Source organism: Budorcas taxicolor, chromosome 5 (assembly GCF_023091745.1).
Source record: "Budorcas taxicolor isolate Tak-1 chromosome 5, Takin1.1, whole genome shotgun sequence".
In the NCBI taxonomy this organism is placed as follows: Eukaryota; Metazoa; Chordata; class Mammalia; order Artiodactyla; family Bovidae; genus Budorcas; species Budorcas taxicolor.
In genome coordinates, this window is record NC_068914.1 from 102,978,054 (window position 1) to 102,995,132 (window position 17,079).

Here is a 17,079-nt window from a genome sequence, read left to right on the forward strand (position 1 = left end):
GAGTCTGAGTGAACTCCGGGAGATGGTGATGGACAGGGAGGCCTGGCGTGCTGTGATTCATGGGGTCGCAAAGAGTTGGACACAACTGAGCGACTGAACTGAACTGAACTGAACAACTCAGAAACTATTTTATGTGTGTTTTAAACTGAATAATTGATAGGCTAACAGATTTACATTGGAGCCTGGTTTCTCATGGCAGAGAAAGATCTAATGTTGTATAAGAGAAATTGAAAAATTCTGTTATTGGATTAGAATAAAATTGTCAGTGTGATGCTATTGTTTTTTTATGTATTTCCTTTCTCCATTTCATGAAAGTTCCAAGGAGTAATGATAGCTCAATAGCAAAACCCCACAAAGCTTCCAGATGCATGGTTCTAAGCATCATTTCTTGCTAAAAATAGTTTCTGAGAACTGGAGAAATGGTTAAGTACAGGACTAAATATTTGAAGGATACGATGAACTAGAGTATCTTATTGTTCCAGAAAGTGTAGTAACATGTCAACAAAGGACTCACTTAGAAGGAGTACTCTATATCCTCTATATCCGGACATTTGAGCACTGAAATAAATAATTATATAAATAGATAATAACACATTAATTAGAAAACACTTCAAAATAAATTAATAAATTGTTAATAGGATTAGAGAAAAGAGTGTTGTCCTTTATGGTAAGATCCCAACTAATAGATGTAAAAGAAATGATAGATTTAGAAAAATAAATATTGTGTTAATATTAATGATACTCTATTATATATTTCCACTATCTAGATTAGAGAACAAAAAATACTGATTATAATAGATAAGAGTTTGTTAAGGAATATGATATTTATACAATCTCAAAATATTCCTGCATTGCACAGAATATCACTGCCTAGTCATTGTTAATTACAGAGGGGAAAGTACCTTTACAGTGGAGAACTTTTTAGTAGAGAAACTAGCTAACCAGTAAGAAATACTAACATCATTGATAATATAAGCTAAGTTGCTTCAGTTGCGTAGGATTCTGTGTGACCCCATAGATGGCAGCCCACCAGGCTCCTCCGTCCCTGGAATTCTCCAGGCAAGAATAGAGTGGGTTGCCATTTCCTTATCAAGCTGACATCAAATATCTCTTAACATGATGTACTGAGATGTTTCAGTCCTACTATTTGCCTATCCATGTACAACTGATACAGTCTTAGTTATGATGGCTTTATCTGGTAGAATAATTATCCTGGTTTCCTCGCCTTCTTTTTAGGATTGCCTCGGAAGTATTGTCTTTCTGTTTTTATTGAATTTGTGTGCCATCAAGAAAGGTACACATAAAATACATGTGTAACACACCAAATCTTGAAAAAAAAAATGTGCACACATGTAACCAACGGGAAGAGTGAAAATTGATTCTTATCAGACACCCAGGAACTCTAATCATGCTACCTGTACTCATTTGGAATATTTTCTTTGAAAGCCTTATAACTTGAGACCGATACTGGGTTTTAAATAAACACTTTTGTGGTCAGAATGTTTCAAATTCTTTGACTTTTTTTTTTTTTTAATTGAGGGATAATTACTTTACAATGTTGTGGTGGTTTCTGTCATACGGCAATGTGAATCAGTCAGAATTATGTATATATATATCTCCTTCCCTTTTTCCCTGGTGGCTCAGATGGTAAAGCGTCTGCCTACAATATGGGAGACCCAGGTTCAATCCCTGGGTTGGGAAGATCCTTTGGAGAAGGAAATGGCAACCCACTCCAGTACTCTTGCCTGGAGAATCCCATGGATGGAGAAGCCTGGTAGGCTACAGTCCATGGGGTCTCAAAGAGTCGGACACGACTGGACAGTAGCCTCTCAGGCTCCTTCGTCTATGGGATTTTCCAGGCAAGAGTGCTGGAGTGGATTGCCATTTCCTTCTCCAGGGGATCTTCCCATGTGTGTGTGTGTGTGTGTGTGTGTGTGTGTGTGTGTATGCACTACTTTCTCAATTTTTCCTGGCCTCTACTTCCCTTGCTGTGTCCACAATTCCATTCTCTATGTCTTCATCTCCATTTCTCCTCTGTAAATAGATTGATCAGTACTGTTTTTCTAGATTTCATATGTATACATTAATATAGGATATTTGGTTTTCTCTTTCTGACTTACTTCACTCTGTATTATAGACTCTAGATTCATCCACCTCACAACTGACTGAAACTTGTTCCTTTTTATGAATGCTTGGCTTGTTACGAACCAGTTTATAATCCAGCATACGACTATGCATGTGTGCTTAGTTGTGGCTGACTCTTTGTGATCCTGTGGACTAGAGCCTGACAGGCTCCTCTGTCCATGTGCTTAATTGCTTCAGTCATGTCCTACTGTTTTTGACTCCATGGACTATAGCCCATCATAGGGATTCTCCAGGCAAGAATACTGGAGTAGGCTGCCATGCTTTACTCCAGAGTCCCCTGTCCATAGGATTGTTCAAACAAAAAATTTTAAAGTATTTTTAGCCTAGTTCCTATAAGTAAAACAGAGATTTTAAAAGAATTCTATGGAAAACACACACAGTGGCATATAGTAACAAATTCTTTTTTAAATTAAATTTATTTATCTTAATTGGAGGCAAATTACTTTACAATATTGTATTGGTTTTGCCATACATCAACATAAATCCACCACAGGTATACATGTTTTCCCAATCCTGAACCCCCTCCCACTTCCCTCCCCGTACCATCCCCCTGGGTCGTTTCAGTGCACCAGCCCCAAGCATCCAGTATCATGCATCGAAGCTGGACTGGCGATTCATTTCATATATAATATTATACAGGTTTCAATGCCATTCTCCCAAATCATCCCACCTTCTCCCTCTCCCACAGGGTCCAAAAGACTGTTCTATACATCTGTGTCTCTTTTGCTGTCTCACATACAGGGTTACTATTACCATCTTTCTAAATTCCATATATATGCATTAGTATACTGTATTGCTGTTTTTCTTTCTGTCTTGCTTCACTCTGTATAATAGGCTCCAGTTTCGTCCACCTCATTAGAACTGATTCAAATGTATTCTTTTTAATGCCTGAGTAGCCCTCCATTTTGTATATGTAACACAGCTTTCTTATCCATTCATCTGCTGATGGACATCTAGGTTGCTTCCATGTCCTGGCTATTATAAACAGTGCTGCGATGAACATTGGGGTACACGTGTCTCTTTCATTCTGGTTTCCTCAGTGTGTATGCCCAGCAGTGGGATTGCTGGGTCATAAGGCAGTTCTATTTCCAGTTTTTTAAGGAATCTCCACACTGTTCTCCATAGTGGCTGTAGTAGTTTGCATTCCCACCAACAGTGTAAGAGGGTTCCCTTTTCTCCGCACCCTCTCCAGCATTTATTGCTTGTAGATTTTGGATTGCAGCCATTCTGACTGGTGTGAAATGGTACCTCATTGTAGTTTTGATTTGCATTTCTCTGAAAATGAGTGATATTGAGCATCTTTTCATGTGTTTGTTAGCCATCTGTATGTCTTCTTTGGAGAAATATCTATTTAGTTCTTTGGCCCATATTTTGATTGGGTCATTTATTTTTCTGGAATTGAGCTGCAGGAGTTGCTTGTATATTTTTGACATTAGTTGTTTGTCAGTTGCTTTATTTGCTATTATTTTCTCCATTCTGAAAGCTGTCTTTTCAACTTGCTTATAGTTTCCTTTGTTGTGCAGAAACTTTTAAGTTTAATTAGATCCCATTTGTTTATTTTTGCTTTTATTTCCAATATTCTGGGAGGGGGGGTCAAAGAGGATCCTACTATGATGTATGTTAGAGAGTGTTTTGCCTACATTCTCCTCTAGGAGTTTTATAGTTTTGGCCTTACATTTAGATCTTTAATCCATTTTGAGTTTATTTTTGTATATGGTGTTAGAAAATGTTCTAGTTTCATTCTTTTGCAAGTGGTTGACCAGTTTTCCAGGCACCACTTGTTAAAGAGATTGTCTTTAATCCATTGCATATTCTTGCCTCCTTTGTCAAAGATAAGGTGTCCATAGGTGCGTGGATTTATCTCTGGGCTTTCTATTTTGTTCCATTGATCTATACTTCTGTCTTTGTGCCAGTACCATACTGTCTTGATGACTGTGGCTTTGCAGTAGAGTTTTTAAGGAGAGTTATATTTTATTGTTGTTTCAAAGATCTCCCAAGTTAGATCAGTATGGCATAACACTCTCAAATAAATTCCAGTTAGTCTATGAATAATTCTCTTTTATTTCAGCTCTTCTGTTTCTGTTTTCTCCTGAAAGTTACTCAGAAGAAGAAAAAAAAAATGAAAAACTACACGGAAATAAGAGAGTTTATCCTCCTGGGACTGTCTGATGACCCACAAGTTCAGGTTGTGATCTTTGTCTTTCTGCTCATCATCTACATGCTCAGCATCACTGGGAACCTGACCATTATCATCCTGACCCTGCTGGATGTCCACCTCCAAACCCTCATGTGTTTTTTCCTCAGAATTTCTCCATATTAGAGGTGTCATTCACAACTGTCACTATATCCAGGTTTCTGGCTACCATTATTATAGGAGATAAAACAATTTCTCTTAATGATTGTATGGCTCAGTTATTTTTATTTTTTCATTCTCTTTGGAGTCACTGAGTTTTGTCTTCTGGCTACCATGTCCTATGACCATTATATAGCCATTTGAAAACTGCTGCATTACATGACCATCATGAATCATAGAGTCTGCACACTGCTTGTCTTGGCTTCTTGACTGGCTTCATTCTTGATCACATTTCCACTACTCATCTTCTCCCTACAGCTTGATTATTGCAGGTCCAATGTTATTGAAATTATACTTGTAATTTTCCCCCCCTTTACAACTTTCTTGTTCAGACACCAAATTCCTAGAGATAATGGTGTTTTCTTGTGCTGTGTTTACTCTGATATTCACTTTGGCATTAATAATTCTGTCCTCCACATATATCATCAGAACAATTTTGAGGATCCCTTCTACTACTCAGAGGACAAAGGCCTTTCCACGTGTTCTTCCCACATGATTGCCATCTCTATCTCTTTTGGAAGCTGCATTTTCATGTACCTGAATCCATCGGCAAAGGACAGGGTCTCTTTGAGTGAGGGAGTAGCTGTGCTAAATACCTCTGTTGCCCCCATGCTAAACCCATTTATCCATACCTTAAGGAATTAGCAAGTTAAGCAAGCCTTCATGGATATGGCAAGGAAGAATGTACTTTTCTCATGGAAATGAAAAAATAAAAGTCTTATTTATTAGAGGCATAAATTAGAAGCATAATGAAATGCAATTAAATAAAACTCAGAGCTTTTCAAAATCTATTAATAGTCATATTGTCTCCATGAAGTTATTTTTCATTACTCATATTTTCATTGACAGCAGCTTTGCAAGCATACTGTATACATTTTTTTTTCTCTTCATATTCCCATCCTTCTCTCATACACTTCCCTACTTTTGGGCTCAGCTTTTCATTCTGTGCTTCCCAGTTGGCACCAGGGGTAAAGAATCCACCTGCCAATACAGGAGACACAAGAGACACAGCTTCAATCCTTGGGTGGGGAAGATCCTATGGAGTAGGAAATGGCAGCACACTCCAGTATGCTTGCCTGGAAAATTCTATGAACAGAGGATCCTGATGGGCTATAGACCATGCTGTTGCAAAGACCAAGCATGATTGTGCAGCTGCACATGTGTATTCCACTCCGTAACTATGAAACTGCCATTTCCTTCTTTGAGACTTTTACAATCCCATTTCTTCCACAATATTTCTTGGGAAATTAAATTCAGACAGAAAGAAGCAGAACAAGAATGTGTGAGAGAGACCTGTGTTTTATGATTTCTTTCTTTCTAGAAATTCAGGAAACAACAAATCATGCTAAACACTATTTTTAATTTACTATACAAGACCGTGAACATAGTCTGACCATCTTATTAGAGTATTACATATATTATTCTCTCCATACTTAGTAACTGCGTAAAAAACAGCACAACTAAAAAATTAATGAAATTATGGTTTCTTGAGCAATCAAAAAACTTTTCTTATAACCCATCTTAAAATCTTCTCTGCCATATAATTTATCAATTTGAGAACAATTATGAATATATACTTTCAACAAAACTGTGAAATTGTCCCTCTTTTTGGGAATTCTAACACATATAACATAACAATTTCTAATAAAACTCTGAAGAATTAGATACTATTGGAAACTATATATGACTACATTTGCTACAGTCAGTTGTATATTTAAATTAATGCTTGATGTCAAGCTGGTTTTTTTAATAATCAATAGCTGACACTTTTTACAACTGTCTCATATTAATGGTTATTTTGAGTTAATACTGTACACATATAATTCATTCAATTACCTAATTAAATGACAAAGAATTAATAGGGATAAAAATGCTAACATAGGCAAAATTTTACTGTATATAAATTTTAGCTTTTATTTTGTTAAAAATTTGTATGTTTACTCTGTTTTAAGCAATATAATGTAGCATTGCATTTGAAAATGTATTGATTCAAATTTGGAAGATGATTATCCAAGATCTTGGTCTCTGGCACTAAAGTAATTTTTTTTTCTTTTGCTTTTCCATGAAGCCAAAATTTCAAATAATATGAATGTTACACAAACTCATCTTATATTTTCTAACCATTTTTTCTAGAAAGACTGTAATTGTAATTCATTGAGTCAAATTCTTCCTGATATGCAGATACTGTACTCATTTGAGAGATTTAGAGCCATAGTTTGCTGAAAAAGAAAACAACTTTAAACAATACTAAAGAGTTTTCCAGTTTGGAAAGAGTCATGGAGCTACTATTTCCTACCTTCTTGTTGAAACAATAATTTCTACAGTTAATTGGAAATATTTGAAAATACTGAAGCTTAGAATTGATTGATGATGTGGGTTCTTTATATCTGAATAAAAATATACCATAAATTAGCTAGTTGTATTTCCAAGAATTAAAAGAACTGTAAAATTATTACAAAAGATATGAAGGAGTTTATGCTGATATCAGATAATGTGACTGTTTATATAATTCTACACAAACTCTTTAGTGGTTATTATAAAGATTTCAATCAGTATAAGCATTTTAATAATCAGTATCAGAAGTCAACAGAATTTGTGTCTAAAGGGCACTATATCAATAATTTGGGATTTGCAGACCATAGCGTCCCTGATGAAATTACTCAACTCTTCCCCCCTCTGTAATACAAGTGAAGCCATAAACAATGTGCGAATGAAAGTGCTCAGGTGTGTCCAATTAAACTTTTAGCACAAAGAGGGGATGGACCAACTGTTGCCCATGGACCACAGTTTGCACACCTCTGTTTTAGACTTTTCCATAAACATTGGCTACTATATTATTTCTTATTTAATATAAAGTAATTTGACTAAAATTTGAAAATTCAATAAAGATACAAGCATTTTACATTTAACAGCAAAATTATTTATTTTTTATTTATTGTTAAGAAGGTAAATGAGCACAATCTTATAAAGTATTTTCAGAAAAAAGATGAGGCAAACATTTCATATTCATTTTTGGACATTTATAATGTTCATGATATCAAAAGATTAAGTGGGAAATAAAGTCACCAGCAATTTGACTCATAGATAAGGAGATAATGCACTAAAATAAACTATCAAATTAGTATTTCATTTTATATGTGCCTTATCTCGAAGACAATTTATCTTTAGAAAATTTGTGAAATTTGCTGCATTAAAAGACTAAAAATGAAAACAAAAATTGAAAAAGAAAATCGCATATCCTCTGATAAAATTCAATGTCCATTCATGATTTTTTAAAGTCTCTTAGTAAAACAGAATGGAACATTATTTCAGTAGCATAAGTAACCTGACTAAATAAATCATCACAAGTAGATATGCTACATGCTCCTTGTCTGGCTCCAATTTAAACAAGTCAACAAAAAATGATGTTTTGAGACAACTGGGTATCTAGGCATATGTTCCCAGTGGCTCAGTGGTAAAGAATCCTCCTGCCAATGCAGAAGGCTCAGGAGACATGGGTTCAGTCTCTGGGTCAGAAAGATCCCCTCAAAGAGGAAACAGCAACCTCCTCCAATGTTCTTGCCTGGGAAATCCCATGAACAGAGGAGCCTGGTGGGCTAGAGTCCATGGGGTCTCAAAGAGTCAAGCACAGCTGAGCAAGTGAGCATGAAATAGCACAGGTGTGTGCAAGGTGATAAATGATACCAAAGACATTTTGCTAATTTAGCTAGCTTGGAAATTGCATCAGGGTTATATATATATATTAGGGATTCATACTGAAAATATACAGATAAGAAAAAGTATGCTGTATAAGTTCTGATTTAAAATACAATAAAATATTTAAAAGCTTTTCAAAAAACAGGTAAAGCAATAGAAAATAGCCTTCATATTTATTGAATCTGCTTGATCTGTACTTGAAACTATTTCTCCAGTTAGTTCTCTATCCTAGTGTATACTTGAAAATATTCAAAATTTAAAGTTTACAGCAAACATCATTTTTAATGTTTTAAATAGTAGCTGTAGTCTTTGTAAAATCAGTTATAAGATGTGAAGGACCACTATAACTGTTTTTATTCAACACTTCCCTGGAGATTCTATCCAGGAAACTAGTTCCACAAAAATTGAAAAAATATCAGAAAGGAGAAAACAAAATAAACAACCCAAATCATTCTTTTCAAGTAACGTGATTTTCCTTCTAGGACCTTACTGTATTTACACTGCATGCTTCTTAAAATGGAAAGTCTCTTCTCCCAGATAATCACATGGTTAGCACCCATCCCTCCTTCAGATCTCTGTCCAAATATCACCTCAATAAAATCTACCCCGTTGACACTATTTAAAATTATACTAGCCCCCCACTTCCAAGGCATTTCAGTTTTCTCTTCTATTTCAAAATAATTAGCATATGAAATACTACATAGTTTACTAGTTAATTGCATTCATGCTTGCTGTCTACATTCTCTCACATCCCTCACTCCATGAAAGCAGGGATATTTGTCCACTTTGTAGATGAACTGGTTCACTCCCAACAGTGGTGTGCTGGAGCCTGTCTGGACCACATCATAGGACCCAGCTGTGCACTGTAGCTTGAAATCTGCCACGGTGAGAGATTTGCCTTTATATTTGAAGGGACTGGCAACCCACTCCAGGATTCTTGCCTTGATAATTCCATGGACAGAAGAGCCTGGTGGGTCACAGTCCGTGGGGTCACAAGGAGTAGGACACAACTGAGCAATTAACATTTTTTAAATCTGAATAGTGATTCTTTTCATATTTTGTTTCTCAAATTCTTTAACAATCAGTTTTTAAGATTTTATTAGTACTGGAGATTGATTATACGCCAAAATTATTTCAATGTATTTATTCACTCAGAAATATGTATTGCGTATCCACCACATGACTGACAGATGTTCTAAATGAGAGAATAGTAAATGTTTAACAACTGTCTCTCAGGGGTGAAGGTGAGGGACTGTTTTGTCATGTTTGCCAATTTCTATGATGCAAAGTCAAAATTCAAGGAAAATAATCACAGTAACTGTCCTGAGGAAAAGTCCAGACTTACTGGGGAAAAAGTGTGGACTCTTCAAATACAATAATAAAGAGTCAAATCTAAATCAAAATTTTGTAGACTCAATATCATGTGTTGTTTATGAAGTTGCCTCATTTACCTCAGTCATTTTGGTTTTTGACACTTTCTTTTTTAGAATAATTTTACTTATTCATTAATTTTTGGCTGCAGCAGCTTTCTCTAGCTGAGACGGGTGTGTGTGTGTGGGGGGGGGCTACTTCTACTTATGTTGTGTGAGGTTCTCATTGCTGTGGCTTCTGCTCATGTGGAGCACAGGATGTAGGTGGCAGGGATTTCAGTAGTTGCAGCATATATACTAAGTAATTGTGGTTTCCAGGCTCTAGAGCACAGGCTCAACATTTGTGGCATACTGTCTTAGTTGCTCCGTGGCATGTGGGACCCTCCCACATCAGAGATCGAACCCGTGTCTCCAGCATTGGCAAGTGGATTCTTTACCACTGAACCACCAGGGAAGCCCAAACATTTTCTTATTCATACTTACAAAACTGATTCACCTGTATCTTTTAATAATGCCTCATCAGCCCTCTGTTTATTTAACACAATCCCCTGAGAAAACAGGAAAGACAAGATAAATCCAATTCCATATGTATGACTTACATGGAGAAGAAATTTCTAATCTATTTTTCTCAAAGCAGCATTTGTAGGAAAATATAATGGTCTCTGAAGCCTAAGAAAAATATTACTCAAATTGCATGGATATATAATCACATAATTAGAAAAAAATCATTTAAAATCTGTGCATTAATACAAAGAAATTTTTTAATAAGTAGTGTTTTAATTATATGAAAAGGGGCAAATATAAGAAGTGTTTTATTAACCCAGCCAGTGCAACTGAATTTTTACACAGAGCTTGTATAAGAGACAAATAGCAATTATGAGTTGCAGTATAGTGAAATGTGCCCCAAATTTTGCAGTATCAGGAATGAAGGCTGTTGTGGTCAAATATTACCAGTTGAACCACAGTGAGAATATAATCCTTGAGAGCCATTGCAGAGTTAATTCACCATATTTGTTTTCAGAGTTCTATAGAAACCAAATAAATTGCTAACTCACTTCATCAACTCTGAAATTATATAATCATTGAAGTGATCAGACCATAAAATTTGAGACTAAGTCAAGAAAAACCAGGAAGTAAGTAAAATTTGTTATTATTTAGGTTAATGCATATTATTACATCTCAATTATGTGTTTTAAAGTATTATTTGCATATGCAGTTGTGAATTTAGGAAATTTTTGTTATTAAAGAGAAATGGTGGTTTACTAACAAGAAAACTATTCATGGAGTCCTAAAGAAGCAGCATAGCAGTAAGTCTTGAGTTGTTCACTAGTTTTTCTTAAGTTGAATGGTTTTCTCTTATAGGAATAAAACTATAGAAATGACATCCCCTATTAAAAGGAATATCTGCTTCCCAGTAAAGATTTTCACCATCTACTTATTCTTTTAATAAAGTAAAATTATAAAACAAAAGAAAACAAGTGTGCATTGTATGAACTAAACTATGTCTAGGTAATTATTTCTTTTAGTAGCAGAAGTTACCCTTTCTTGTGCTTTTAGTCTTTTATAAGGAAAGGAAGAAGGAATTGCATCAACCAAAGACTTAAAAAGGTAATTTGGGAGAGAGTGCCAACAAAATATCCCCATGGGTAAACACCCATACTTTAAAGGGAGATATTACTATGTTGTGTGGTTGTTGCTCAGGTGGTTAGTCGTGTCTGACTCTTTGTGACCAATGAACTGCAGCATGCCAGTGTTCGCTGTTCTTCAATGTCTCCCGGAGTTTGCTCAAACTCATGTCCACTGAGTCGATGATGCTATGAAGGTATCTCATCTTCTGTTTTTGCCTTCTCCTCAGCCCTCAATCTTTCCCTGCATCAGGGTCTTTTAAAGTGAGTCAGCTCTTCCCATCAGGTGGCCAGATTATTGGAGCTTCAGTTTCATCATCAGTCTTTCCAGTGAATATTCAGGGTTGATTTCCTTTAGGATTGACTGATTTCATCTCCTTGCTATCCAGGACTCAAGAGTCTTCTCTAGCACCACAGTTCGAAGAAATTGATTCTTTGGCTCTAAGCCTTCTTTATGGTCCAACTCTCACATCCGTACATGACTACTTGAAAACCATAGCTTTGACTGCCTGGACCTTTGCCTGCAAGGTGATGTTTCTGCGGCTGCAGTTACCATCTGCAGTGATTTTAGAACCAAGAAAAGAAAATCTGCCACTGTTTCTATTTTCCCCCCTTCTACTTGCCATGAAGTGATGGGACCAGATGCCATGATCTTAGTTTTTTGAATGTTGAGTTTTAAGCCAGGTTTTTCACTGCTCTCTTTCACCTTCATCAAGAGACTATTTATTCCTCTTCACTTTCTGCCATTAATGTGGTATTATCTGCATAGTGGAGGCAATTGATATTTCTCCCAGCAATCTTTATTCCAGCCTGTGATTCATCCAGCCTGGCATTTTGCATGATGCATTCTGCATATAAGTTAAATAAGCAGGGTGATAATCTTCCCTGCTGGCTCAGATGGTAATCTGTCTGCAATGCTGGAGATGCAGGTTTGATCCCTGGATTGGGAAGATCCTCTGGATCCTCTGGAGAAGAAAATGACAACCCACTCCAGTATTCTTGCCTGGAAAATCCCATGGACAGAGGAGCCTGGTGGGCTACAATCCATGTGGTTGCAGAGTCAGACACGACTGAGTGACTAAAACACACACACACTAACCAGCACGTGATAATATACAGCCTTGAAGTACTCCTTTCCCAGTTTTGAAACAGTCCATTGTTCCATGTCTAGTCCTTACTGTTGCTTCTTGTCCTGCATATACGTTTCTCAGGAGGCAGGTTAGATTGCCTGGTATTCTCATCTTTTAAGGAATTTTCCACAGTTTTACTATGTTGACTAGTCCCTTAAGCTAGTGAAAGTCACCTAAACAAAGTGGGCCTCAGTTATGCGAAGTATAAAATGTGGAAGTAGGCATACATAAACTGTGTACACTTTCAAACTCTCTATTTAGATTAAAATGCAAACTATACTTGTTTTTATAATACTGAGGAAAGCAGAAGAATCATTAAAATATTTTTGTATGTTTTACAAAGGAAGCTAAATATTTTAAAGAATAACTTGAAAACAACTAAAAATTATTAGAGAAAAAAAGCCTTATATAAGTGTTATCATATGAGTTTTATTTTATCCATAGTCTATATTAACATATTTTTGAAGAAAAAATAATATTGAGATTCAGTTAATATTCCTTACTAGAATGAAAAGTTGAATGGAAAGTGGAGAGAGTTCTGTAGGTGAATATGTTTTTAAATTTCATTCATTATCATCATGAAGAATACTTTAAAAGCTTTGTATTCTATCCTCAAATGTATTTTGATCTTTTATTTCTTATAGGAGACACATTCATTTTCTGTTTGAATGGGGGGTAAAGGATCAGCAATGAAAAACCACACAAGACCCACAGAATTCATTCTTCTGGGGCTATCAGATGACCCAGAGCTTCAGATTGTGACTTTTCTCTTTTTAATCATCACATATATATTAAGTGTCACTGGAAATTTGACCATCATCATTCTCACCTTGGTGGATTCCCATCTACAGACACCTATGTATTTTTTCCTCAGGAACTTCTCTATATTAGAAATTTCCTTTACAACTGTCTGTATTCCTAGATTTCTGGGCACAATTATCACCAGGGACAAAACGATTTCATACAATGATTGTACAGCTCAGCTGTTTTTCTTCATTTTCTTGGGTATCACTGAGTTTTATCTTCTAACTGCTATGTCCTATGATCGCTATGTAGCTATCTGCAAACCCCTGCATTACACAACCATCATGAACAACAGAGTCTGCGTACTGCTTGTCTTTTGTGCTTGGCTGGCAGGGTTCTTAAATATCTTCCCACCTGTTATTCTTTTTCTCCAGTTAGATTACTGTGGTTCTAATATCATTGATCACTTTACTTGTGACTATTTCCCCCTCTTGCAACTATCCTGCTCAGACACGTGGCTCCTTGAAGTGATTGGTTTTTACTCTGCGATAGTGATTCTACTTTTTACTTTGGCATTAATAATTCTATCCTACATGTTCATCATCAAGACCATTCTGAGACTGCCTTCTGCCAGTCAGAGAAAAAAGGCATTTTCTACATGCTCCTCTCACATGATTGTCATTTCCATCTCTTATGGAAGCTGCATATTCATGTATGCCAACCCTTCAGCAAAAGAAAAGGTATCCTTGAACAAAGGAATCGCTATTATGAATACTTCTGTTCCTCCTATGATGAATCCATTTATATATTCATTGAGAAACCAGCAAGTGAAGCAAGCCTTCAAGGAGACCATCCAAAAGATGATATTTTTCTCCAGTAAATGCAAGTGATTGCATCATTAGAATAATAAAGTTCTCATTAATACCTTCTATTACTCATAATCTGTCAAAAACTCTTTCAGGGCAGTTGTATGATTCCTTTTCATTTATTTCCATATTCAAATTTCCCCACACTCAACCCAATAAACTGGTTAAAGCTGACTATTGTTTCAGAATTTTCTGTAATCTTTTTTATTATAATATACTTGAATGAAGTAAAAAACATAGGTAAATGTTACAATTTTGAGGAGAAACTTTATTTTTGAAGATACACTGGCCATTTAGTTTGATGAAAAGAGTGTGAGAGTTGATGTGGACTTCTGAAATTTTCATTTTACCAGGTAACAGAAATGACATTATTAGGAAATTTTATTCTATTTGGAATTTTCAGGAAATCAAACAATGGCAATCAAGAGTGCTGGAAATACAATATAAATATCTCTTCAAATATTTTTAAAAGATTAGAAATTCAAGTATATTGAATTCTTTTTACTATTAATAATACTTTTATGATAATGAGAAAGAGAAGAGCAATGTTGAGATTAATTTTTGTCAGCAATTACTATATTACAGACCTATTCTAATTATTCTCTTTATATTGGCTCATTGAATCTTTCCAACAACTTTATGTCATTGTTCAGTCACTCATTCATGCCTGACTCTGTTCCTATGGACTGCAGCACACCAGGCGCCCCTGACCTTCACTAGCTCCCTGAGTTTGCTCAAACTCATTTCTATGATCTAGTAATGCCATTCAGCCATCCCATCCTCTGTTGCCCCCTTCTCCTCCTGCCCACAATTTTTCCCAACATGATGATCTTTTCCAGTGAGTTGGCTCTCTGAATCAGGTGGCCAAAGTTTTGGAGCTTGAACTTCAGCATCAGTCCTTCCAATGAATATTCAGAGTTGATTTCCTGTAGGATTGACTGGTTTGATCTTGCAGTCCAAAGGACACTCCAGAGTCTTCTCTAGCAGCAAAGTCTAAAAGCATCAATTCTTGGGTGCTCAACCTTCTTTATGGTCCAACTCTCACACTCATACATAACTACTGGGAACAATAGCTTTCACTATATGGATCTTTGTTTGCAAAGTGATGTCTCTGCTTTTTAATATGCTATCTAGGTTCATCATAGCTTTTCTTAAAAAACTTTCTGAGGTAACTGTAATTGTTTTTCTCTTGAAGAAATGTTTACCTTGTTTTTCATTTGGAAGTGTTTTATATGATTATTATTTCACAGCCATGATGAAAAGGTAAAAACTGGAATTAAATTTAATTGGCAATAGAGAAGGATAAGAAAGAAAAGGGATCCAGATTGGAAAAGAAGAAGTAAAACTTTCACTGGAGACAGCATGATACTATACAAAGAAAACTCTAAAAATACTATCAGAAAATGACTAGAGTTAATCAGTGAGTTTAGTAATGTTTCAGGATACAAAATCAATATACAGAAATCCCTTGAATTCCTATACACTAGCACCAAAAGTCCAAAAGAGAAATTAAGGAATCAATCACATTCACCAAGGCAACAACAACAACAACAAACCTAGGAATAAATGCACAAAAGAGCTGTGTAGAGGAAACAATGACACTGATGAAAGAAATCAAAGATGACAAATACATGGAGAAATATACCAATTCTTGGATTGGAAGAATCAGTGTCAAAATCACAGTTCTAAAAAACGCATGTGCCCTAACCTTCATTGCAGCAAAATTCACAATATCCAGGACATGGAAGCAATCTTGATGTCCCTTGACAGATGAATGGATAAAGAAGTTGTGTTAAGCACATGCACAGAGAAGGTTGTCATAGGGTCACAAAGACCTGGCCCCTACAGAGCACACATACACAACCATACACTGGGTTATAAACTGGTTCATAAACCAAGCATCCACATAAAGGAACAAATTCAAGTCAGTTGTAGTGAGGTACATGAATCTAGAGCCTGTTATACAGAGTGAAGTAAGTCAGAAAGAGAACAACAAATGTTGTATATTAATGCATACATATCAGTTCAGTTCAAACACTCAGTCATGTCTAACACTTTGGGACCCCATGGACTGCACCATGCCAGACCTCCCTGCCCATCACCGACTCAATGAACATTGAGTCGGTGATGCCATCCAATCATCTCATTCTCAGTCATCTGCTTCTCCTCCTGCCTTCAATCTTTCCCAGCATGAGGGTCTTTTCATATGGGTCTTTTCCCAGCATGAGGGTTCTTCGTATCAGATGGCCAAAGTATTGGAGTTTCAGCATCAGCATCAGTTCTTCCAATGAATATTTAATATTGATTTCCTTTAGGATGGGCTGGTTGGATCTCCTTGTAGTCCAAGGGACTCTCAAGAGTCTTCTCCAACATCACAGTTCAAAGGCATCAATTTTTTGGCACTCAGCTTTCTTTATACTCCAACTCTCATACCCATACATGACTACTGGAAAAACCATAGCTTTGACTAAATAGATCTTTGTTGGCAAAGTAATGTCTCTGCTTTTTAATATACTGTGTAGTTTGGTCATAACTTTTCTTCGAAGGAGTAAGTGTCTTTTAATTTCATGGTTGCGGTGATCATCTGTAGTGATTTTGGAGCCCTTCAAAATGAAATCCATCACTGTTTCCATTGTTTCCCCGTCTATTTGCCATGAAGTGATGGGACCAGATGCCATGATCTTTGTTTTCTGAATGTTGAGATTTAAGCCAACTTTTTCACTCTCCTCTTTCACTTTCATCAAGAGGCTCTTCAGTTTCTCTTTGCTTTCTGCCATAAGGGTGGTGTCATCTGCATATCTGAGCTTATTGATGTATCTCCTGGCAATCTTGATTCCAGCTTGTGTTTTATCTAGCCCAGAATTTCTCATGATGTACTCTGCATATAAGTTAAATAAGCAGAGTGACAATATACATATTTGACTTACTCCTTTCCCTATTTGGAAGCAGTCTGCTATTCCATGTCTGGTTCTAACTGTTGCTTCCTGACCTGCATACAAATTTCTCAAGAGGCAAGTCAGGTGATCTTGCATTCCCATTTCTTTAAGAATTTTCCACAGTTTGCTGTGATCTACACAGTCAAAAGCTTTGGCATAGTCAATAAAGCAGAAATAGATGTTTTTCTGGAACTCTCTTGCTTTTTCAATGATC

The 17,079-nt window shown here is 36.1% G+C and overlaps 1 protein-coding gene and 1 pseudogene across 1 annotated transcript; both read left to right on the forward strand.

Annotated features, from left to right (window-relative positions):
* The first annotated feature begins 4,264 nt into the window (after nucleotides 1-4,264).
* On the forward strand, nucleotides 4,265-5,203 carry LOC128047268 (olfactory receptor 6C1-like; annotated as a pseudogene).
* A 7,805-nt stretch (nucleotides 5,204-13,008) lies between these two features.
* On the forward strand, nucleotides 13,009-13,953 carry LOC128047370 (olfactory receptor 6C3-like). Its single transcript, XM_052639530.1, has one exon. It carries the CDS (start codon nucleotides 13,009-13,011, stop codon nucleotides 13,951-13,953), a length of 945 nt encoding a protein of 314 aa, XP_052495490.1.
* Nucleotides 13,954-17,079: the final 3,126 nt, after the last annotated feature.